General features: G+C 41.6%; 1 protein-coding gene across 1 annotated transcript in view; it reads right to left on the bottom strand.

The window, feature by feature from the left end:
* The window catches only part of RFTN1 (raftlin, lipid raft linker 1), a 124,729-nt gene that overhangs the window by 51,191 nt on the left and 47,773 nt on the right, over positions 1 to 25,765 (bottom strand). Inside the window, exon 4 of the mRNA XM_056858007.1 lies at positions 17,163 to 17,271. Within this exon, the coding sequence (XP_056713985.1) occupies positions 17,163 to 17,271 (109 nt within the window). The remainder of the gene's footprint in view (positions 1 to 17,162; positions 17,272 to 25,765) is intronic.

Below are 25,765 nucleotides of genomic sequence, written 5' to 3'. Positions count from 1 at the left end.
ATACAACAGTGCATTCTAGCGTAATACTTGTTATGTGTTTACTACTGCTCCATTTCTCTCTCTCTGTGTGTGTGTGTGTTTAATTATACAACCAAGGCACATCTCATTCTCCTCCTTGCCTTATTTAAAAGTTTTCTCCAAAACAAGGACTCCCTTTAACACACCTCCATCAAATCTGGAAGCTTCTTTCTGAGCTTACCGGTATTCTCCTCATCTTCGCAAGCCCAGGAGAATTAACATTTTTTACAAGAACACTTTCCACATCACATTCTTCTTTCTAGTCTTGCTTTCAGCTTCCTTGGTCTAATCAGTGCTGCCTTGTGTGACAGGCTCCACCTGCCTCCCTTTGCAGGATCTCCACCTGGATTGTTTACTCTAGATTGATTGCTATTGAACCTAGCAAGCACCTTCTGGGTAGCTCCACAACCTTCTGGTTTGTGTAGTTCCAAGTTTCCTTTTGGATTATTGGCTACCTGGACACTTGGGAATCTTTCCAAATGACTTTCCTCACTCAGGATCCTACCAGGATAGGTAATGTCATCCCTATATGTTGATGCTAAGAATTAAGAGCACATTCCTGAAAGGAATTCCTGCACGGGGCTTAGGAGGCAAACTGGCAGCGTTTCCTCCTAAAGGAGCCAAAAACCCGTGCAACCCTCATAGGGTTGCAAGGGAGATACGCCAGCTAAAAGCTGGCATATCTTTGCAAAAATAAAAAGGGGCGTTCCCGAGCTGAAAGGGCACCCAGGGCACCGGCCACCAGTTGGCGGCAGCATTCGGGGAGCGGCGCCCATCCCTGCATGCCAGCGCTGGGGCCACTAAACGCTGGCATGCGCCTTCCGGGCGCCGTCGGTGTGGGTCCTTGCATCGGCAGAGGCCATAGTAGGCCTCCTAAGGGCTTTGGGCCCAATTTTCAGGAATGGGCCCTAAGTCTGCAGCTCCTTTAAAAATAAGAGTGAGAGATTGCAGAAGAAAAGTATCTTCCTTATATTTGGCCAATACAGGGAAACAAGCCACATTGACCCATATAAGTACACACACGTCTTTCCAGTCACACACAGTAACAAGGCCAGCTAGGTGAAACCCAGATGTAAACCTTACTTTTCCTAATATTTCAGAAGAAATATGAACAGTAGCATTGAAGCAAGAGAAAGAGTTTGTTAAATAGTAAACTGAGGCAAAAGTATCAACATTTTAACCAAGGCTCAATGGTAGAAGAAAAATATTGTTTGCTAAATTGGGTTTGCACTTGTGAAAATTGGTTACTTCAACCAAATCTTAATTTAGACAACATGTGTACAACTGTACAAAATGGCTTTGGTTATCATGCAGTAGGGAAATCTCACTCAGTATCAAAACTCATTTGTACAATAGACAGCATAACATGCAGCAGATTTTGTTAATTTATAGTACAATGTGGTTTATCTGTCTTAGTTTGTATATTATACTTTATAGGCTGATACTTAGATTGGTGCTTAGTTTGATGGTTCCAACATCAAGTAAATGCAGTAGAACAATTTAATAAAATGAAGGCCATTGTTTTGGATAAGGATTTTCAAGCTCACACAAAGCTGATTTAGACAGAAGAGAGATCCAAACCTTTCTTAACTGTTTTGACGCCAGGAGAGGGAATTTCTTGGCTACCATCCAGAGTAAAGGAAGACTCTAATGCCACCAGTATACACTAATTCAACCCAGCTTGCCGTGTTTTCAGACTGACTTTAGTGGTTACTTCACAAATACTTTAAAGATAGGCTTGAGATATGAATCATGCTACAATAAGATAGCCATGAAAGCAGGAATAGCCAATTTCAGTAGAAATAGCATAACAGAAATTTAAACCAGGGATATACAACTTCTCTATTCAGAAGGGACGCTACATTTTCTGGGCACTAGTTGGACTATAATAAGGTTAGCTTATATATTACAAATATGGAACACATGCACTCAGATGATACTCAGTCATTGATTATGGAGAAAAGGGCCTGAGGAATTAATATGCTTCCTGAAAGATCCCTCAGGAGGCAGATTGGCAAAAGCCTTTCTCTTTCAGAATGTGCACAGTGTAATTGTTATTTATTTAAACAAAATAAATAAATACAATAATTCTCAAGACAGAGAATAACATAATACAGCACTAAAATGCCAATTCCAAGAACAGCCACAGACAAAACTATACTATAGTCAATACAATCAATGAAAACCAAGAGTATGTGGAAAGTAATGCTTAAGACCCAAATCAAAAAGATGTTTAATGACCACGATACTGAAATAGGAGGACTGTAAATAAAAAACTGATCATACAGCTTGAGGACCACTACTAGAAAAGCCAATTTTGTACTGGTCACCAACCTGGTGGGTAGTTGGTATTCTGTCTCAAAGGCCATAGAGTTACAAATATATATATGCTACACACCAGTGGTTCACTGTACTTTAGGGTTGCTAGGCAGTGCCTGGGAACTGGTGGGAAGGTTGTGCAGGGGAGCATCCCATGACAAGAAGTTCTTACCATAGAGTTCCTGGTGATTCCTAGAGCTACCCAGAAGTGACAAAGGGTAGCTCTAGCAATCTCATGGAAACTCTATGGTAAAAGTTAGTAGTTCTAGGAATCACCAGAATCTCTACAGTAAGAATTTCCTATAAGTAGAAGAGGCCATATTTTTCTTTTTAATTTTTCTCCCTCCATCGGTGGGGATTCCCACCCCCACCAGGGGCTTGGCAGCTCAACTGTATTTTTTAGGTTTCACTTCTAAATTTACCGTAGTTTCAGCGATCCAGACGCCAAGTAACTCCACACAACTTTCTCCCCCCTCACCACCCCCAGTTTGAAAAGCAGGTTGGCAAAGCTGATCCTGGATAAAGCTTTTTAAACTCCCTTTTCTCTAAATTCAAAATGAAGGTCAGCATTAACTAGGTGACATTCCATAAATAAGAGATTTTAAAACCAATAGGTGAAATTTACCTTATTGTTACTTTAAAGGCTATCAAGTATCTTGCCTGGAAAAGTACAAAGAAAATAATCTTCATACAATTCCGTATTAAAAGTTATGTAAATTTATATAAAAGTGGCACACTAGCAAAAAATCTTCAAGCAAAAAATTGTACTTGAGATACTAAAAGTATACAAATACATCAAATCAAAAATTGCAATGAGCATGTGATTCACTTGCTTCCAGCACTATCATTCTTCATCACTCCTTATTTGTGACCATTTTGTCAGAAACACAGAACCATTCCATTGTCTTACTTTGTTTATAGGGCTTATTTGCAAAGATATGCACTTAAATTTGAAAAAGCAACTTTTGAGTTGTCCTTGACACTTTTCATAAATCTCATTCAATTTTCAGCTCACAATATTTGATGCAAGTTATTATTTATGTTGAAAGGCAACTATCAGGCAGAAGGAGAACATTTAGTAGGTACAGGATTATGCAAACATTTGTACAAAATGAAAGTGAAGTCTGTTCTCAGGCTGGAATCCATCAGAAATGATTAAAAATATTTTCATTTGTACCATATCTTAAGAATAAACCGTGTCTTCGATGACAGATGAAAACAGCTGCATAGCTTTAAAAGTCATCTTCCTGCTATATCAGCACACAGTTGGTTCAATAAAACTTTTCTTAAAAACAGATGCTATGATGTCAGGTACAAAACTGCAAGGTCTAAAAGCCCGCCTATGGCTGCTAATCTTTGTTTCGGGGAGGGCTTGAATTGCTTAATGTAACAGGAAACCTAGACCCCAGAAGGAGGTGATTTCAACAGCTTAGAGTTGGTTTTTTTAAACATTATGACAAACCCAAAGCAAATCCAAACAAGCCAGAGATCTCATCTCCTCTTTACCTCCTCTCTGGGAGACTACCATGTCTAGAACCCACCCACACACTCACTTGAACACACACTCCAGTCAGGCAATTAAATCACCAATCACTCCACACACCCCTGGCAATTAAATCACCAAATCCCTGAGCCATGTTACCAAGGAATGTATGGGAGGAGGCACACATTATGAAGCAACTATGGACCAATGTTCAACAATACCTGCATTCAGAAGTGAACATGTCCTGAGGCCAGTGCTGATTGCTTTGAAGGCCCTTAATTCCCAACCAACATCTCATACACACATTCTAAAGAACTTTGGGTTTCAATCCAAGCCCCTGTGGGTCATTCACAGCCACCCACTGAGCCTTCATTTCATTCAACGCCTGCACTCCAAGGCCATTGCAGGCTGTTTTAAAATTCTCAACATCCAGATACGCTCCTGGTCTCAGCCACAAAAGGCAATGCAGTGCCACAATCCTTACTTTGAGGAAGTCTCTGCTGACCTGTGAATCCCACTCCTATCACCAAATGTCATTTGTGGCCCCATTTTCCTTCTACCGGTACTACAGGGCTGATCAGACCCTTGAGCCAGGCAGGGGCCCTGTAAGCCTTTAATTAGCAGTGTCCCAGGCAAGGATACTTCTAAGTAAAACGAAGGCAGTTATGCATCCCAGGCTAACCTTATTCGTGCTCTCACTCTCACCCCAAAGTTAGGTTGGCTGGATCTATTTGTGAGCACAAGCAGCTTGGAAAGCAGAACTCTTCTCTGGCCTGTCTTAGTTCCCTCCTTTGTAGGGCTGATGATGTCATGGTATCTCTGGCTCTTCTCTGCTCTTTCTTCCCCCTTAACTTCCAGATTGCAGGCAAGCCCAGTTCTTGCTCGGTGCCAGGTGTTCCCTGTTGACATCTTTGTTGTTCTTTGCTGGGTGCATCGGTTCCAAGTATCTTTGGCTGTTCCAGGGTTCCAGGGTTGCTGCATCTCCTTATCTTGTTGTGTTGGCATGTGTGTGGGGGGGGGGGCTTGATGACAGAGAGAGGTTCAAGCATATCACGTGTGTCATACTGGTGTGGAACAAGCTTCTCTAGGCTGCAGTGCTGCTTCCTTGATCTGCAGTCTAATTCTACTTTTCACGTATTCTTGCAAGCATTCTCTATTACTAAACATGGCTAAGGAAATCTCAGGCTAAAGTTGCTGAATAAACAAGATAGTTCAAGGACAGCTGCAGTTTGCAAATTAGCCATGTTCTTGCTTCCTGCAGACTTAAAAGCAGACATGTACGCATTTAATGAAGCATCATCTATTAGCAACCACTGTTGGACCACCAGTCTATATTCCATGTCTCACAATGTGACACAGCCAAGATTTCAATTTTAACTATAACCAATAGCTTATTTACATTTATATACCATATATGCTTGCAGTTGAAAAGGCCAGTTTCCATATGACAGCTAGTCACCATTGTCAAAGCTAGAAGCTATTAAGGATCCACAAAGCTGCTGTACCAAGATGGCCAAGTAGATAAACCAAAGGCACAACTGGGAATCTGAATACTACATGGCCCGTTTTCTGGCATAGCGCCGAATTGGGGGGTGTCTTGGAGCCGGCTACTTAATGCAGCCCCCAACCTGGCCACCCTTGGCATACAATAACCACCCGATGATCCTTATACTATAATGACCTTAGCATACAATTAAACACACCGAGACATTAGCTGGAATGGAAATGGCCACAACTTTATTGGTTACAGCATCAGGCATTGGTTGCCAACCCCTAGGTACTAGCTGGAGATCTCCTGCTATTACAGCTGATCTCCAGCCGATAGGGATCAGTTCACCTGGAGAAAATGGCCACTTTGGCAATTGGACTCCATGGCATTGAAGCCCCTTCTCCACCCACAAAACCTCCCGCAGGTGGTGAAGAGCAACATAAGAACATAAGAAAGACCCTGATGGATCAGACCAAGGCCCATCAAGTCCAGCAGTCTGTTCACACAGTGGCCAACCAGGTGCCTCTAGGAAGCCACAAACAAGACGAGTAAAGCAGCACCATCCTGCCTGTGTTCCGCCGCACCCAAAATAATAGGCATGCTCCTCTGATACTAGGGAGAATAGGTATGCAGCATGACTAGTATCCATTGTAACTAATAGCCATGAATACCCCTCTCCTCCATGAATATGTCCACTCCCCTCTTAAAGCCCTCCAAGCTGGCAGCCATCAACACATCCTGGGGCAGGGAGTTCCACAATTTAACTTTGTGTTGTGTGAAAAAAATACTTCCTTTTATCTGTTTTGAATCTCTCACCCTCCAGCTTTAGCAGATCACCCCGTGTTCTAGTATTATGGGAGAGGGAGAAAAACTTCTCCCTGTCCACTCTCTCCAAACCATGCATCATTTTATAGACCTCTATCATGTCTCCCCTCAGCCGCCTTCTTTCCAAGCTAAACTGCCCTAAGCGTCTTAACTGCTTCCCATAGGACAGTTGTTCTAGTCCCCTAATCATTTTGGTTGCTCTTTTCTGCACCTTCTCAAGCTCTGTAATATCTTTTTAGGTGTGGTGACCAGAACTGTACACAGTATTCCAAGTGTGGTCTCACCATAGATTTGTACAAGGGCAGTATGATATCAGCAGTTTTATTCTCAATTCCTCATCTAATTATGGCCAGCATGGAATTTGCCTTTTTTACAGCAGCCGCACACTGGGTTGACATCTTCATTGAGCTATCCACTACCACCCCAAGATCCCTTTCTTGGTCTGTCGTTGCCAGCACAGATCCCATCAGTCTATATGTGAAGTTGGGATTTTTTGCCCCAATATGCATCACTTTACACTTACTCACATTGAATCTCATTTGCCATTTTAACACCCATTCTTCCAGTATTCAGAGATCCTTCTGGAGCTCTTCACAGTCCGATATTGTTTTAACCACCCTAAATAATTTGGTGTCATCTGCAAACTTGGCTACTTCACTGTTTAACCCCAACTCCAGGTCATTGATGAACAGGTTGAAAAGCACCAGTCCCAACACAGATCCCTGAGGCACCCCACTGCTCACATACTGCCATTGGGAGACCTGACCATTGATTCCTACTCTCTGCTTCCTATTTTTCAGCCAGCTCTCAATCCATAGGAGGACTTGTCCTCTCATCCCATGACTATGAAGTTTGCTTAACAGTTTTTGGTGGGGGTCTTTGTTGCATAGGGGCTGAATCCAAGGCATCGGCCCGACCCGCTTGCCAACCACTGCATCCTACTCCCAGCATGGCAGTATGTGGGACCCACTTGGACAGAAACCTGCTGTGTGGTCCCCTGCCACTTGGCAGGAGGCCCCACCCTGACAGCCCCCAACTGGGCATGTCCCATCCTGACAGCCCCGACTGGGCATGTCCCTATTCCAGGCCTCACCCAAAACCCTTATTGGGGTCCCCAGAATGGGGAAAAGGGGGCACGCAGGCTGCCTTTCCCCCCCAAATGGATGCGGCCCCATGCCAAAACCACCAAAAGTTGTGATGAATTAACACAAATTAGGAAGCAGACTCAGATGGGTGAGGGGATGGCTTCTTAAATACCTTGCTTGAGGAGCTGAGTGCAAAAGCTAAGGTTTGAGCCTGCCTGCCAGCCCCACCCTTATTGAGCCAGGGTCTGATTGGTCCATTAAATATAGGGCAGGCCAGGAAGGTATGCAGCAGGGCAGGAAAAGTTCCAGCTGGAGTTAGAAATGCTATGGCTCCTTCTCCAGCTTCACCACCAGCAGCCATTGCTGGCAGCCCAGCTGAGCCCCCACCTCACCGGACAAGCCCCAGTACCTTGTGCCAGCTCCCAACCCCCACCCCCAGCACATGCCAGAAAACTGGGCTTGTAGGTAAGTCTGAGCCTTGCTAATTGCGCAATGATTGCAATTGTAACTACTTCAACCTGTTGTAGAAACTCCTGCCTAGTAGGACATCCTGAGCTGATGTGAATACTACTACCAATCATAGCAGCATTAGTGGTAATTACATAGCCAATGGGCCATACATGTCAGGATTCCTGGTATTTTTTGATATAAGAAGAAGGCTGCTGGTGCACTCTGAAGATTGGTATGTGCAAGTACTATTTATATGAGTGGTGTATGGTATTTTATCACTAGCAGAGATACTGGAAAAATTCAGAGTTATAATATTTTCATATCATACCATGAACAAAAGTTATCTGGCAAGAAAGCTATGTTAATCACATTTCCACAAGACAATGGCTGGTCAACATTAAATCTAAACAGTACCCTCCACCAAGTTTACCACACTACTGACCGAAAAGAAATATTACGCTCAAAAATCTTTCAGACTGTGAAGTTCATCTTTTATTTCACCTCTTCTTCCTCACTCATTAGAGCTTAACTTTTTACCATAGATTTCATAATTCAGAATTATTCAAAGCTCTAAACTGAAGTATGTTAATTATAGATGATGATCAGCACACAGTGCTCACAACAGTATAGGACAAAAATGTAATTTGCTTTTTTAATAGTATCACCTTCAAGTTCATAAACTGACAGTGACACAGTGTAATTCTATCCATTTCACATTAAAATCCAAAACCAGAGTTCTATGAACTGAATATGATGATCTCATCTTCTAGGCAGAATTTTCTCAGATACAAGCATGCAACAACTCCTTTTATGGCCACAAGTTTTCCCAAGTGCTGAATTTTTTTGGTTGCATTTTGTAAAACAGCAGACAGTTTAATGAAACTGGAAACATTTATTTGGAGAAAAGGTCTGAAGCTGTACACGATTACATGGGAACAGAGCTGAACATATCACTATACACACTGATTAGGCTTATCCCAGACAAACGTTTTATTTAACTAACAAAATCTTTCTCCAGTTCATTGCCTCTACTCAATACCCTTCTCTCAATACTCTAATATTAAACAGACTAAAGTTGTATAAAATGGTAGCCTGAGCCTGTTCATTACCTGAGTCGCTGTAGTGCAAGTAAAAGTTTTGGCCACAGATTAATGTGGTTTCACATTGTAATTCTATGCAGATTCATCTCCCTTGCTCTAATAAACCCTGTCCTCCATTGTGATATTTTACAAGAGCAAGGTTACACCAGCACAAGGGAAAAGAACCACTGCGATGTCCCTTCAGAGAACAGTATCTGGCCCTGTTTCTCCTCATTCCAGAAAAGTCCTTTCAGCAGCACAACACAACAGGATCAAATGGTTTATAATTTAATAATTTGTCAACTACTCTATTTTATTTAAGTATTTATATCCTGCCTTTCCTAATGACTCAAGGGAGTAATCAGGATTATGATAAATAAAAGCTGAAATCCGCAGGTGTATTGTAACTGCTTGTGTCATATTCAGTGGCAGAGTTCATCCTTCAGCCCCTAGTTGAAACTTAACACTCTCTAGTTAAATCTCAAGTAACTGTACTAAGACCTCTGCAAGTCTATCAAATGAACCACTGGTCTGGATCAATGTAAAAGTGCTCCTTTTATTCTTCTCACATCAGCATTAACAAACAAAACTGCATAATAGCAAAGCTGTTAGGGCAACATATAGGATTACATTCCATATGGGATGCACTAGATCAGAAGATTAAAGACACAAACTAGTTTTGACTGTTAAGGTGCTTTTGACCTAGAAGCATCTCTCTAAATCCATCGTTGCTTTTAAAAATTGCAGACATCCATGCAAAAACTGGATTAAAAGGAAACAGGCTGAACAAATTACATCCACACATATTAATAAAATATAAACAGATGTTTGTTTCAAACATTTTATCTAGTTTTTAGATGACTTGTGGAATGCTGAGGCCATGAACTGTGTACATTTACACCATCTATTTTTACTTCAGTCAGGAAGATGAAACTAAAAAAAGACACTGGGACAAAGGATTACAAAAGCAAATCAAGTCCCTTGAGCATGCTGTGGAATATTTTTGCTACAGAGCGGCTATCTCAACACAAAAGTTATGCTGCAAAATAAAAATGCATTTAAGTTTTTTAAAAGTTTAACCAAGAACATCTGTTCTCACCATGGTACCCAATATATTTTATATGTAATTTACCACAATTCTTTGTTTTATATATGCTTTCAAAATGTTAACAAAGTCTACATTAGAACTGTTATTGCCAAAGACAGCACACAGCAGGGGCACCCCTGTCCAGTACAATTATTTTATTCCAGATCTTACCTACATCAGGATCCTTAAACAGAGGTGAGTTCTACTGGCTTTATAAGTATACAGTAAATAAAGGCTTGAGTTAGATTTGACAGAAGTTTTTATTACCAAGTGTAAAGAAATAAACACTGAACTATTCTTTTATAGAGACGTTTGAGCTCTTTACAAGAATTTTCCTGAAGGATGGAAATGATTTCCCAGAGTTTTAGATCACTTAGATAAGCAAGCCGTTTTGGCAATAAATAGGTTTACAGCAGGGTCATTTCAGTCTTGTTCATCCAAGCTTTGAACCTTGAACCAGTTTTAGTTCTTTTTTAAAATCTATCTGCATTAAGACAATTTTTTTTGGGGGGGGGTACCAATGAGGTCCAGATGCCTTGGGAATGCTGTCCGAAATTAAGCACAAAAACAGAAATTTGGCAACTAAAATAAGACATACTAAGTGATTCTCATATTAAATAGCAGAAATAAAACATTCATAATAAATAAAATAATAATAATTTTAAAAATCCAAACTAGAAAACTAACCAAGAAGGATCAGAAATTTAGCAAGAATTTTCAGATGCTGACATATACTTAGCAGCAGCTTCCATGACCCTTCAGTTTTTACCTATAAGAATATTTAAAAGGTAACAAATGAATGCCATGAAGTTCCACCAAAGCATACCAATGAGTATAACCTATGGTAAGTTTGAACCATTAGATAGAATATGTATTTGCTAAAAGTAAAAGCACCCCCACCTTTAAACAGATCTGCACCTCCCAGCTGGGAGGCAGCTTGACAACCCATCCCCCGTGGCTTGACAACCCATCCCCCCTCTTCCCGGGACTCCCGGGAAGAGGGGGGGTGTCTTTAAACCCCTTTGCTCTGCCTGCACAGACAGCGCAGAGGGGCTTGACAACCCATCCCCCCTCTTCCCGGGAAAAGGGGCGGGGGGTCTTTAAACCCCTCTGCTCTACCTGCGCAGGCAGAGCAGAGGGGCTTGACAACCCATCCCCCCTCTTCCCAGGACTCCCGGGAAAAGGGGCTGGGGGTCTTTAAACCCCTCTGCTCTGCCTGCGCAGTCAGAGCAGAGGGGCTTGACAACCCATCCCCCCTCTTCCCGGGACTCCCGGTAAGAGGGGGGGTGTCTTTAAACCCCTTTGCTCTGCCTGCACAGACAGCGCAGAGGGGCTTGACAACCCATCCCCCCTCTTCCCGGGAAAAGGGGCGGGGGGTCTTTAAACCCCTCTGCTCTACCTGCGCAGGCAGAGCAGAAGGGCTTGACAACCCATCCCCCCTCTTCCCAGGACTCCCGGGAAAAGGGGCTGGGGGTCTTTAAACCCCTCTGCTCTGCCTGCGCAGTCAGAGCAGAGGGGCTTGACAACCCATCCCCCCTCTTCCCGGGACTCCCGGTAAGAGGGGCGGTGGGTCTTTAAACCCCTCTGCTCTGCCTGCGCAGACAGCGCAGAGGGGCTTGACAACCCATCCCCCCTCTTCCCAGGACTCCCGGGAAGAGGGGCGGGGGGGTCTTTAAACCCCTCTGCTCTGCCTGCGCAGACAGCGCAGAGGGGCTTAACAACCCATCCCCCCTCTTCCCGGGACTCCCTTTAAACAGATCTGCGCCTAACAGCTGTTAGGCGCAGATCTGTTCCACCACCGCCCCGCGCCTTCAGGGGGCTTCCCTGAAGGCGCGCGGGGGGGCCTTTAAATAGATCTGTGCCTCCCAGCCAGGAGGCACAGATCTGTTTAAAGGCCCCCCCGCGCACCTTCAGGGAAGCCCCCTGAAGGCCCGCGGGGGGGGCAATTTTCCCCCAAACTCCAGATCTTGCCCGAATTTCAGAGATCCGAAGAGGGGCAGTTCGGACTTCGGCACGGCCCGAATTTAAAAGGGCCGAATTTTGCCGAAGCCAAACTGTACTGAATTTTTTTTTCAACAGCCCTATCCCAGTCACAGAGGAGCAAAGCTTTGTTTAGACCAATGGTTCCCAAACGTTTTTGGGCCACCACCTCCTTGGTTCCATAAACTCATCCCCAGTGCCCTCTACCCCTACCCTATATAAAACATTATTCAGAATACTGGTGTGCATGACCCACTAAGATAATAACAATAAAATTCAAAAGAGTAACATTTAATTGCACAATCTGCTGGACTGAATAGAAACCTAGGAATTCTGCTGATTTTTTCATGCCTAGTACCGCTCTGCATGGCACATCTAATCCAATCACACCTGCTAATGTCATTTACCTGTTATTCACATTTACATGCTATTGCCATTGGGTGTCTGAATTCACTCTTCTCTACTTAAGGATAATTGGACTTACATTCTGGCTGTATTTGAAGAAGTGAGCTGTGACTCACGAAGCTCATACCCTGCCAGAAATTTTGTTAGTCTTTAAGGTGCTACTGTACTCTTGCTCATTTCTACTTACTTGCACATTCATTCAAAATCCAATTAAAACTTTTTAGTTTAATGTATTTAACAAAACTGATGAACTTGATCCAGCGATACCAGTTTTTCAAAGCCTGGTAGTTATTTAACAAGAATCTCAGTTGCCATTGAAACCATTGAACACATCTTATTAGATTGCTGTTACTATCAGAAAATTAGATCCAGGCTCATTAGACCAATATTGTCCAAATACCCAGGTAGAACAAGCTCTTTCTATACTGACTTTCTCCTTGCTGACTGCTCCAACGAGACCACCCTTAAGGTGGCAAAATTCTGCGCACAAGCATGTTTAATAAGACAGAAGAAGGTAACCTAAATTTTAATTAAAGTTATTCAAGTGTTATAACTGTACCTTTTAACTATTTATATATGTCTAGAATTATATCAATTTGTTGCTGGTCTTTTACCATAAATAAACGTGTTGTTGTAGTCAACAAGAATCTCAGATAACCACATTTAGTATCTACTTCATTGTTCAGTCAATGGATCAGCTTGATGAACGTGACCAGAACAGATCTAAAGTTGTCCATCTAACCCAGTGATTCCCAAAGTGGGCAGTACCTGGGGGGCGGTGGGATTACCTAGGGGGGCACTAAGAGGCAAGAGGGCAGCAGGGGGGTGCTAGAGGTGGGCCCCTTCAATTGAGGAGGAGGAAGAAGAGGAAGGGGAAGAAGAGTTGGTTTTTATATGCCAACTTTCTCTACCACTTAAGGGAGAATCAAACCGGCTTACAATCACCTTCCTGTCACCTCCCCACAACAGACACCCTGTGAGGTAGGTGGAGCTGAGAGAGTTTGACTAGCCCAAGGTCACCCAGCTGGCTTCATGTGTAGGAGTGGGGAAACCAACTCGTTTCATCAGATTAGCCTCCGCCGCGCATGTGGAGGAGTGGGGAATCAAACCCAGTTCTCCAGATCAGACTCCACCACTCCAGACCACTGCTCTTAACCACTACAACATGCTGGCTCTCAGCTATAGATCAAGCTATGGCACCATGTTGGCAAATTTGGTGGAAACTATCAGAATTTTTTTCCAGACTTTGAAGAGCTGATACCACTGGATCAAGTTCATCAGTTTTGTTGAATGAATTTCAACTAAAAAGTTTTAATTTGATTTTGAATAGTTGTGCAATCAATTGTTACTGTTTTGAAATTTTATTATTCTGTTACTATTTTTAATATTATTGATTTTATTTTAGTGGAATTTCCACCTTATTCTGAATTATTGCTATGGCTTTTTTTTTTGCTAATGCAATAAAGACTTGATGATGATGATGTGCAATTAATTGTTACTGTTTTGAAATTTTATTGTTATTATCTTCTTCCGTGAGTCATGCAAACCCCTATTTTGAATAATGCTTTTTATAGGATAGGGTAGGGGGCGCTGGAGTTAAGTTTGTGGAACCAAGGCGGGCCCCCCCGAAAAGTTTGGGAAACACTAATCTAACCATTAGAGGGTTTTTTATGCTTTAAGATATATTGAACTGGAAAAGGAAATATAACTGGCCCAAGAAAAACCTTCAGCAACACTTATTTCAAAACCCCTTGGTCTCCAGCCTCTAAACCTGACATTTTTTTGGAGTAGCTAGGGTGTTTTGAATCCTCATTTTTTTTAAATGGGTTGCTGATCACAAACCCCCTCACAAAACCATACACACACACAAATCTATACTACACCACAAGTACAGTTACACTTAAAGGTCAATTTTCCTCAAAGACATCAGCACAAGGATTATGATTCTAGTAATTCCCCAAGCTTCTGTTTTAAAAAAAGCAACGGATTAGTTCAAGAAAAAGGGCAAAATCTTTGAAAGCTATACACACTCATGAAATACAATGCTGCAGAGAAAACTGGAAGAGAGTCACTGAGTATACCAATAATTATGTATGGAATCAATTAGCTTGCATCTCTGAACGCATTTCAAAAGTCAGGTACAGAAAATGAAGAGGCATTTTATTTTCAAGTGCTATGTGTTATCTTTCAACACCACAGATGGAGGATTTAAAAGTGTATTTTTAAAACTTGCCAGTTACATTAATTTGTTGCACATAATTGACACATGAAAAATTCTAATTTTCATTTGAAACACCTGTTTTTAAAATGCTACGGGAAATATAAATTATGAAGCCAGTATGATGCTCTTGAGAATTACTGTATTTCTTCACTGACATTGAACTGTACTACATTGGATAGCAGCTTTCTAAATGCATAACAGATGCAGAGGGCAAGCTGGGGGTTGCTGTTGCTGCAGAGCAGCTAATACAAGCAGTCAGTTGAGCCACTTGGCCCACAGGTACAGAAGAACCCAAGCCACCTGGTTTTCTGCTGCCAGATCCTCCATCTGCAAAAAGGGTGGGATCAAACTGTCCTGCTCACCAGGCTGGAGGCAACACCCTGGGAAACCAGTGTATGCGGGCATCCCTCCAGAATATGAGCCGCTAGCTACGGTCCTCCGGCCAGAGAATTTCACAGGCATTCATCAGGGCCTTTCCATGAGAGACTGCTGTGGGACTGGCAGCAGCGGGATAAGTTTGCCCAAGCACTCCTCTGGGCACTCCAAGACCCAACCAAGAACCCACCTCCTGGCTTTTCAGACAACCAGGAACTTCTTGCTCGTTTGGATAGGCTCTGTGTGCTGCCTAGACCCCACTGGGCTGAAATTCTGCAACTCTGCCATGACTCTAAACCTGCTGGTCATTTTGGGCAGCATAATATACTGCACCTCCTAACCAGACATTCTGGTGTCCTTGGGTCTGAGCCAATGTGACTATTTATGTAGCATCATGCAAGGCCTGTCAATGAGCCAAAAACCTGACAGGGAAACCCACAGGGCATTACAGCTCATGCCACCTGGGCAATAGAGAACTATATGTATGGATTTCATCACAGAACTTTCCCTATCCAGCAGAACTACCAGCATTGTGGTTGTGGTCGACCTTTTCACCAAGAGTCACTTCATCCTATCCTTGTGAAGGAGACAGGGTGGCTGTTTGTGCAGCACATCTTCCATTTGCATGGACTTCCTGATCACAGATCCCCATTTACTTTCCAGTTCTAGCGGGCCCGGCATACCCTCGTGGGCACCCAGGTTCACCTCAACTTGCCTTACTATTCTCAATCTGATTGTCAGACGGAGTGACAAAATGCTACCTTGGAACAGTACCTACATTGTTATACCAATTATCAGCAAGACAACTGGGAGTCGCTCTTGCTGCTAGCCAAATTTGCATACCACAGTGGGGTACACTGCTCAACCCAGCAGACACCTTTCATAGCCAACTATAGGTACCATCCTCAGTTTTTTCGCACCAGGCAAAACAAGCCTGTAAGGAACTGCAGGTTTCGATCTTGTCCCCAATGCATTTTTCTATTTTCATAACAGTATAATCGGTGTTTTCGATTTTAATTGCTTTTTGTTAGTCACCTTGATAGTTTGTACATAAGAGGTAGGATCCCAATAACTTAATTTACAGATCAATTTAAAAATTTGACATTTTTGGTTCTTTGTAACTAGCACTTTGGCACTGAGCAGGAACTATGGATTGAAAGCAAAGCGGGGCTGGGGTACCAGCAAACTTCTATTTTGGGGGGCCCTTAAAGGCAAGAGTTGAAATTGTTGAAGACTTTCTATTCCTTGGCTCCATCATCAACCAAAAGGGAGACTGCAGCCAAGAAATCAGAAGGAGATTGAGACTGGGAAGGGCAGCCATGAAGGAGCTAGAAAAGATTCTGAAGAGTAAGGATGTGTCACTGGCCACCAAGATTAAGTTAATTCATGCCATTGTATTCCCTATTACTATGTATGGGTGTGAAAGCTGGACATTGAAGAAAACTGATAGGAAGAAAGTAGATTCCTTTGAAATGTGGTGTTGGAGGAGAGTGTTACAGATACCCTGGACTGCCAAAAAAACAAATCAGTGGGTTATAGATCAAATCAAGGCTGAACTGACCCTAGAAGCTAAAATGACTAAACTGAGCCTATCGTATTTTGGGCACATTATGAGAAGACAAGAGTCACTAGAAAAGACAGTCATGCTAGGAAAAGTTGAGGGCAGCAGGAAAAGAGGAAGACCCAATAAGAGATGGATTGACTCAATAAAGGAAGCCACAGCCCTCAATTTGCAAGATTTGAGCAAGGCTGTCAAAGATAGGAGATTTTGGAGGACTTTGATTCATAGGGTCGCCATGAGTCGGAAGCGACTTGACAGCACTTAACACACATAACACAAAGGCAAGAATTGATCCACTGTGATAAACTGGGTCGTGGGGTCAACTAAAGTTGCCTATGGTAGTGTGCCACTTCCACCTTCCTCAACCACCAAGCATCCAAACAAGATGGAATTCCCATCTCTGTCTTCTTTCCACCAAATCTGGAAGTCTCAATGCAAAAAAGTTCTGGTCTATTTTTAGTCTCATTCAGAGTACCCCTTTCCATTCTTCTTCTACTGACTACCTTCTGCAGTAATGAAGGGTAGCTGGTATTGACTCTAAATATAAGGGGCTCTAAATATGTAAGTGTTAAATTTGGTTAGGAACAAGGGTTGATCTCAGTAGGAGCAATAAAACAGTAGCAGCTTAAATAATTATAATGTTCAGAATTTATTTAAACACGGAAGAAAAGGTTTATCTGGAAAAGGTTTTGTAGATTTTTGCAAACGGCAGTAGTCTATTATTCATAGATCCAAAAGTAACCATTTCTCCTGTTCTATTTTGCAAATGTTTTGCTTTTACTTACTTTCTTAATGAGATCTGGCATCTTTGATTTGTCTGGAAGATGATCAGAAGAGAAGCAGCTTTCTATCTCTAAAGTATTCCCTTCACTAACAGCATCATTTTTCAATGATCTGAAAAGAAAGAAATGCACACACTTTTAAGTTCTCAAAAGCAGATGACAATTCTTCCAATATGAAGTTCTTCCAATATGTTCTGTGTAAAGTCACTCAGACTAATCTTATTATCAGGACTAGTAATGACAAAGCCCATTAGATAGATCTACATACCGGTATTTCCTGCAAGAAAAGTAATATAATAAGTACAGAATGTGGGTATCTTCTGAAACTGAGTGCTACAGCTGATTTTAAACAAAATCAACAGCCCCAGAGCATATTTGTACATACTCCTAGATGGAAACCACTTAAATCCTTTTCCCATATGATGGCTCAGTGTGCCCTCAATAAATGTTAACAATAAATGTATATATTAAAACCATATATACGGTAAGCACCAATGAGGGATATCTGTTTTGAAAGGCAAGCTTAATGAAAATACTACTCCATTTTCACATACTGCCTTAGCACCACAGCCCTCTGATTCAGCAGCCAACTTTTTTGTGAAGAGAAGAGAATGGGAAGTAGCAAACTAACAAAAAATCACTGCTATGGTTTTGAGGGAATTGCAAAGCAGTGTGCTAGTTGAGCCAAAACTGTAGCTTAATATTAGTTAAACAGCAGGGAGAACAAAACACAAGCTTCATGTGAGTATTCCAAACCTATCCGTACCAGCTGTCAGATACTCAAATGCCTGCTCACCACAGATGAAGGTGGTCCCTAGGTATTTCCAAGGCTTCTAACACATTCAGAACCATGAGGCTAGTGAGATTGAAGAGTGCAAATGACTGTTAAGGCAGCCCAAGATTGCAGTATTTCCTGTGGGACAGCATGGAAAGTTTCAAGAGATCCTATTTTTCATTTTACCCTAGATGCACTTTTCCCTTCATTCGAACTCTGGGGTTGTAGACTACCTGGGATAGCTCATGGCTAGTGCTGAAGTTTTAAAAGATTTGGCTTTTTTCAGCTCTCAGGGGATCCATTAATTTTCTTCTCTCTCATGTTACTAGAGAAAAGTATACAGAAAATATTTACCATTTTTAATACATCAGTTAATGCACTAAATTAACCATTGATGGAAAAAAGCCTCTTCAGGAAACTAAAATAGTATAAAATATTGTCGAAGGCTTTCACGGTCAGAGTTCATTGGTTCTTGTAGGTTATCCGGGCTGTGTAACCGTGGTCTTGGAATTTTCTTTCCTGACGTTTCGCCAGCAACTGTGGCAGGCATCTTCAGAGTAGTAACACTGAAGGACAGTGTCTCTCAGTGTCAAGGGTGTAGGAAGAGTAATATATAGTCAGAAAGGGGTTGGGTTTGAGCTGAGTATTGTCCTGCAAAAGTATTGTCCTTTAAGTATCAAGATAATGTGCTAATGAGGGTATGGTATGTTAATATGGAACCATTGTATCCTGAAGTGATCTGTTAATGTGTGTAATCCAAAGCTAATCTGTATGGCTATTGTTGAATGTTGTCTTTGTCTGGAGGTTTTTCAGGGCAGGAAGCCAAGCCTTATTCATTCTTAAACTCTCCTCTTTTCTGTTAAAGTTGTGCTGATGTTTATGAATTTCAATGGCTTCTCTGTGCAATCTGACAAAATAGTTGGTAGAATTGTCCAGTCTTTCAGTCTCTTGGAATAAGACCCTGTGTCCTGTTTGTGTCAGTCCATGTTCAGCCACTGCTGATTTCTCAGGTTGGCCAAGTCTGCAGTATCTTTCATGTTCTTTTATCCTTGTTTGTATGCTGCGTTTTGTGGTCCCGATGTAAACTTCTCCACAGCTGCAAGGTATACGATATACTCCTGCAGAGGTGAGGGGGTCTCTTTTGTCTTTTGCTGATCGTAGCATTTGTTGTATTTTCTTGGTGGGTTTAAACACTGTTTGTAGGTTATGTTTTTTCAAAAGTTTCTCCATCCTATCAGTGACTCCTTTAATAAATGGCAAGAATACCTTTCCTATGGGAGGCTGTTTTTCTTGAGTTTTCTGATTTTTGTTTGGTTTAATGGCCCTTAATCACGCACTGCTAGCAAACGGCTACTCCAAGAATGAAATCAGAAGGGCCAACTATTTTGTCAGATTGCACAGAGAAGCCATTGAAATTCATAAACATCAGCACAACTTTAACAGAAAAGAGGAGAGTTTAAGAATGAATAAGGCTTGGCTTCCTGCCCTGAAAAACCTCCAGACAAAGACAACATTCAACAATAGCCATACAGATTAGCTTTGGATTACACACATTAACAGATCACTTCAGGATACAATGGTTCCATATTAACATACCATACCCTCATTAGCACATTATCTTGATACTTAAAGGACAATACTTTTGCAGGACAATACTCAGCTCAAACCCAACCCCTTTCTGACTATATATTACTCTTCCTACACCCTTGACACTGAGAGACACTGTCCTTCAGTGTTACTACTCTGAAGATGCCTGCCACAGTTGCTGGCGAAACGTCAGGAAAGAAAATTCCAAGACCACGGTTACACAGCCCGGATAACCTACAAGAACCAATAAAATAGTATAGACTAGAGGACTAGGGAAATAACTGATTTCCCTGCCACATAGTTGTCTTCCATAACATCACACCCTAGACTAAAACATTTGCATGATCCGACAGACCTGCACAACTATACCCAAAATACTTGTTTAGTAATGGGTCTTCCAAATTAGTATTTTAATCACTTTTCTAGTAAAGGGGAGGCAGCTCTTTGCCTATCATAATGATCCAAAAAGTACAATTGCAAAGCAACTTTGCTAAGGCAAAACCACAGGATTTGCATACTTATTTAGAAATAATTATAAATAAACATAAATTAATGCCATTCCTAGCTCCAACTTGGATGTTACACTGAATCGTAATTTTTCAGATGTAGTCACACACTTTCATTCATGTGAGAAATGCACCATGTATTTATAATCCTTTGATATGCCAAAGATGCACATTTGGTATCATTAGAGACCACAGTACAACTAAGATGCTTGATAAACAGCATTCACATCTGTAAAAGCTTTCCCAAAATAGCATTAGGTCATGCCTTTAGGCTACCATGAACAACATTAAAAGGAATTAGATGAAAATTCTAATCCACTAGTAATAATCTTTGAGAGTTTATAGAAGTTGAGCATGGGCCCATAATACTAAGCACACACAGTGTATGCCTAGGAAAGATGGAAAATATGACTCGGTGGATATCAATTCGCCAGAAAGTAATACCTGGAAACTTATTAGACCATGTTTTGTTTGCAAAGAGAAAACATTTTCTTTGGAAAAAGTAATAATAGATGAAGGCAATACAATGTATGAAATTATGATGCTTAGTTTCAACAAAATGTGATGCTTAATTTTAGGGCCATATTAGAAATACGTCTTAAACTGGATGGCACCTTCCTATTGGTGTTATCATTAAGGGGTGAACAAAAACAGTTGCTTTCATGTCATTTTTAAAAATGAAGTTTTAAAAAAACTTTTCTAGCATAAGAACTATAGTTGGTGCATATTTACATATGCACATATTTGGAAACCAATTATTCCAATAGTTCTTACCACTGAATCCAATAGGAAATATTTCCAGGTGCACCTTCACCCTCCCCTTTTAACCAAACAGGCCATTAAATTTCTCATTTGCACAGTGGGCATAAGGAAGTATGAGATAAATATTTTCCCCTCCTTTCCTATGAACCTTAAGTGGTTATCTCAGATCCTCAATTAGTGGATCTTTCCCATATACAGAGATGATCAGATACATTGTGATGACTGATCTCTCTTGTGCACTCTTTGGTATTGCAGAAGAGGGAAACCTCAAGCTTCTTCCTCTATCTCTGGCCCATCATCATCGTTAAAGTCCTGTTTGCCTGCCAACTCGTGCAAGCAAAGATCCCGTGTCTTTCTGATGAAGTAGGCTAGGTTCCTATTATTGGGCAGCAAACATACTCTGAGACTGATCCTCTGTCTCCCCCCACCCCATTCTCTTCCCTACCTTGCATCATTTTTAATTCCCAGTTCCACTGCATTGTTCACTGTATGCTCACATTGTCATTCAATGTTGTACTCCTAGTGCTACTTCACTGTTCATTTGATGTCCTATGTTGTATGATTACATTTTTTGTTCTGTTTCTTTACTCTGTAATCCACCTTGAGTCTCAGTGAGAAAGGTGGGCTATAAATAAGCTAAATAAATAAATCATGCACAAACAAAACATTTGCACTAGAGGATGAAATAACTCACGCAAACAAGAACGCTGCTTATATAGAATCAAAAAGCCTGGCCAAAGACAGTGAGTTCAATCATTGATATAAAGAAGAAACAAGGTGCATATAAATTCTCATCATCGGATACAATTAGGCAGGAGGATAGGCTGCTCTAGTTGGGATGGTATCCCTGTAAGGCATGCAGGTACTGAATCACATTCTCCCCTTCACTCTGTCTTCCTGTTGCCTGGGGAAATGAAACCAGGCACCAGAATAAAGGTCATATCAGAAGGCTTCCAGCTGTTCGTGAATGTCAAAAATAATTGATGAAATGCCCATCCAATTTAAGATATATTTCTGAGTCATTCACAAATGCACAGTGTTTGGATTTGTAAATTTCTGAATGCATATTCCTAATTTTGTATAAGGAAACAGGGTGCCCTTCAATGCCTACAAAGCAGAAAGAAATTTTTTAACTATTCATATTATGACCGATAACCGATAACCACTGTTTTTAAAATATTGTCGAAGGCTTTCACGGTCAGAGTTCATTGGTTCTTGTGGGTTATCCGGGCTGTGTAACCGTGGTCTTGGTCCACGGTCTTGGTCCAAGGTTGGTCCGTGGTCTTGGTCCACGGTTACACAGCCCTGATAACCCACAAGAACCAACCACTGTTTTTGTCTGTTTTTGAACCACTTGAGGGTACATGGCAATGAGGACAGCAAAAACATTATTTGGCTGCTAGGTTTCCTATATCCAGTAGTCAATATGTTTAATTACTGGGAATTCTTTTCACCTGGACTAATTCTTCAGGTACACAGAAGAAGAAGTAGAGTTGGTTTTTATACCCCAATTTTATCTACCTTTTTAAGGAGAATCGAACCAGCTTACAAGCTCCTTCCTTTCCTTTCCCCACAACAGACACCTTGTGAGGTAGATGAGGCTGAGAGAGTTCAGAGAGAACTGTGTCTAGCCCAAAATCACCCAGCAGGCTTCACATGTAGGTGTGGGGAAAGTAACCCTGTTCACCAGATTAGAGTCCGCCACTCATGTGGAGGAGTGGGGAATCAAACCTGGTTCTCCAGATTAGAGTCTACTGCTCTTAACCACTACTCCACTCTGGTTCTCTGCATAAAACCTGCTTTGAAGCTATAATTTGAAACTTATCCCAAACTAATTCTACAGAGCTGCATTCCAAGTGGCCCAACAGACAAGACTCTAAAACTAGAATTCGGCAAGTGCAACAGAAGGTTGCATGTCCATTGCCCTCCACAGGGCCCCCCTCCACACTGACAATATAGAAGATATGCTGTTGGACACTGCTGACTGACCAATAGGCAGGCAGAAGGACAGCAGGATTAATAACTATGTATCTTTTCTCTCTTCCCAACAGGTGACTGCAATGATGATCACATCTTAGACCACACACATGGATACATGCCACTACCCCATGAACCTCTCATCACAATAACGTTTTGCTCTGAAACCAAATCGCATGCAGAAACACACTGGTTTATTATCTTAAGACAGGCCAGAGTCGCATGGCTTAGGCATAGATGATCAAGGTTCAGCACTCATCTGAGACATGCACTTTAAAAAAATCAGTCTCCATCCCAATCATTCACCTTTACATCTTTCAAAATGAACAAAATCCATAATTAAGTGTTGATTGCTTGAACCTTAAGACTGATGAATTGAGACTCTCTGGGAACTTGCCCTATCACAAGTTTAGTTGACACAGCCCCGAGGGAGGGCTTTTCAGCATCCGTGCTCAGATTGTAGAATTCTATCTATCAAGAGTTGAGGTTGGCATCTTCACTTCAGTCCTTCCTGATTAAAGATGTTTTTATTCTAGGAGGCCTTTAAATATAACCATATATAGCATCACCTATTAATAAGGTCTAAACATTGCAGTTGCTACAGCAATCCACCTGTTTCAGCGTCCAGTGTGAATACTGTCTTTCTGTTGATGCAGACAAGCATCATGAACTGCTCTTGTGTTTGATTCCAATTCAACTGCCAGTGGGAAAGAAAATTCAGTCAACATTTGGATATTCAAACTCTTACGCATACCACTTGGATGGAAAAAATTAGATGTAGTTGGATGTGTAATATCTTGTAAAAGATCTGAGAATTGCACGCAAAAGCTGCGAAGAGCTGCAACTAAACTGACAACTTGTTGTTCACCTTTGCACAGTGGAAGAATTGCCTTTTCTATAGAAGCAAAAATGACTGTGGGTTTAAACCCCATTATCTGTTCCCCTCCACGAAAGCAAAGGGCAGTGATGAAACAAAGAAGGCTTGGGTCCCTAGAAGCCTCTTTGCTACAGAGCTGGAACTGTAGGGATTTCAAGCTCCTTGTCAGTTTCCTCTCCACAGCAAAGAGGCTTATCAGGGCTAGCAGTAGAGCTTGTTTGGTCCACAGCTGCTCTTTGCAGACTTTGTGTAGGGACTACATAGTGTTACATTTTCCAGAACTAACAGCTGAATGCTCACTCCACTTTGCAAGAGGAGAGGGGGAAAACATAGCTTTGTGGAGAAGCAATCACATCCGGAAGTTGGTTGGAAGCTCCCTGGATATCCACGACACTCCCCAGCTGAGTTTCCATGGATATCCAACACTATGAGGTGGAACAGCATAAAAATATTTATTGATTTAGACACTGATACCCCACTTTTGTCCCCCACTGGGGCTCAAAGAACCTTACAACATCATTTTGAAAAATCTATAGCGTTAAGACCACCACTTCCTCTCACATTCCTATCAAGCACCAAGGCATATCAAAACACCAGTGAGGCAGCCAGCATGGCATGTGTAGCCAGAGAATCAACGATACCAGGATGAAGGAATAAGAGCACAAATATTACTACAGTAAATAAGTGGGACAGTTATGGTTGTAACATTTGCCTGGTGTCAGCAACAGAAACTCAGTAAAACCACACAGCCAGATGTTCTACTCCCCCCATCCTTTTTGCATACTTAGCAGACAGGAAAAGGGCTTAGGAACTGGTGCTACAGATCAGGAGGTATGAGTCTAGAACATATAGGCTGTAACTGAAAGTTCTGTTTACTCATAATACAGATCCCAGTAGCCAGCTTCTACCTGTGGTTGCTACCTGTGGAGAAAGTATCCCTCCACCATGTCCTCTGGCACATGCAGAGGGCTTTGGTGACAATGCAAAGTTGTGAGGATCCATCTCGCTGCTTCTGAGAATAATTCAAAGTCTAGGGAGGAGAGACCTATTCTCTGTGCACATGCCAGAGAACTTGGGAAAGGTTTATAATAAATTATTACTATCTGGGGGAAAAACAATATTTTTGAGCAAAATAATCAATACAAGTGCCAACAAAAAGAAGTCCTTTACATTTATTTTCATTTATTTTACTGTACTCACTCTACCTTTCTCACCACTGGGGATCTACAGGAGCTTACATAATTCTCCTCTCCTCCATTTTATCTTCACAACAACACTGTGAAGTAGATTAAGCTAAGAGCATACAACTGGTCCAAGGTCACCCAGCAAGCTTCCATGGCAGAGTCGAGATTCAAACCTGGGTATCCTAAAATCCTAGGCCAAAACTCTAGCCACTACATAACATTGGCTCAAATGAATTTGACAAAAAATGTATTTGTCATTATTTAACTGAAAAAACTCAACTATTTAAGAGCAAGTAAATGAAATAGCCTAGCTGCCTGAACATAACACACATCATGTAGAATGCTATGGTGAAATGCTTTTCTGGTAGATGTCAATATGTTTTCCTGCCACGTTCTATAATGACCAAAACTGCTTGAAGGTAACGAGATAGGCACAAATGCTAGGCACTGGTTTACAGTTCTGTCTGGTCCTCATTGTATTACCAGACTGATAATGTATAGGAAATAAGTTTAAGCTGTTGTACTCTTTGCATGCTGCTTCAAGAGCTAAGCTAAGAAGTGGCTTAAAAATCAAAGATATAAAAATTAGATACAAAGAAGCTATCATAATGAGTCAGATCTAAACCCAGATCTAAAACTGGGTTTCCTCAGGAAGTGTCTGAGCCTACTCATACTGAGCAGGATTACTATTGCAATAATACATAGTTGGCAGGATAGAAAATAATCTGTCTCATGACAGTTTGACTCTAGTGATGTGTTAATACCGAGACAGATCAAATGCTGCCTCCATCCCATCATTATCATAATTTTACTGGAAGTGAAGTGACTTCCCAGGGTCTAATGAGAAGGCTTTCATCAACCTAACAATGATATGTAACAGGTCTCTTAGGTCAGTCTCTGTACCAGAGGACTGGAGAATGGCCAATGTAACCCCCATT

This window comes from Euleptes europaea, chromosome 11 (genome assembly GCF_029931775.1).
Source record: "Euleptes europaea isolate rEulEur1 chromosome 11, rEulEur1.hap1, whole genome shotgun sequence".
NCBI lineage: Eukaryota > Metazoa > Chordata > Lepidosauria > Squamata > Sphaerodactylidae > Euleptes > Euleptes europaea.
The sequence above is the reverse complement of the archived record's forward strand: the minus strand, read 5'-3'. Positions and strand labels throughout refer to the sequence as shown.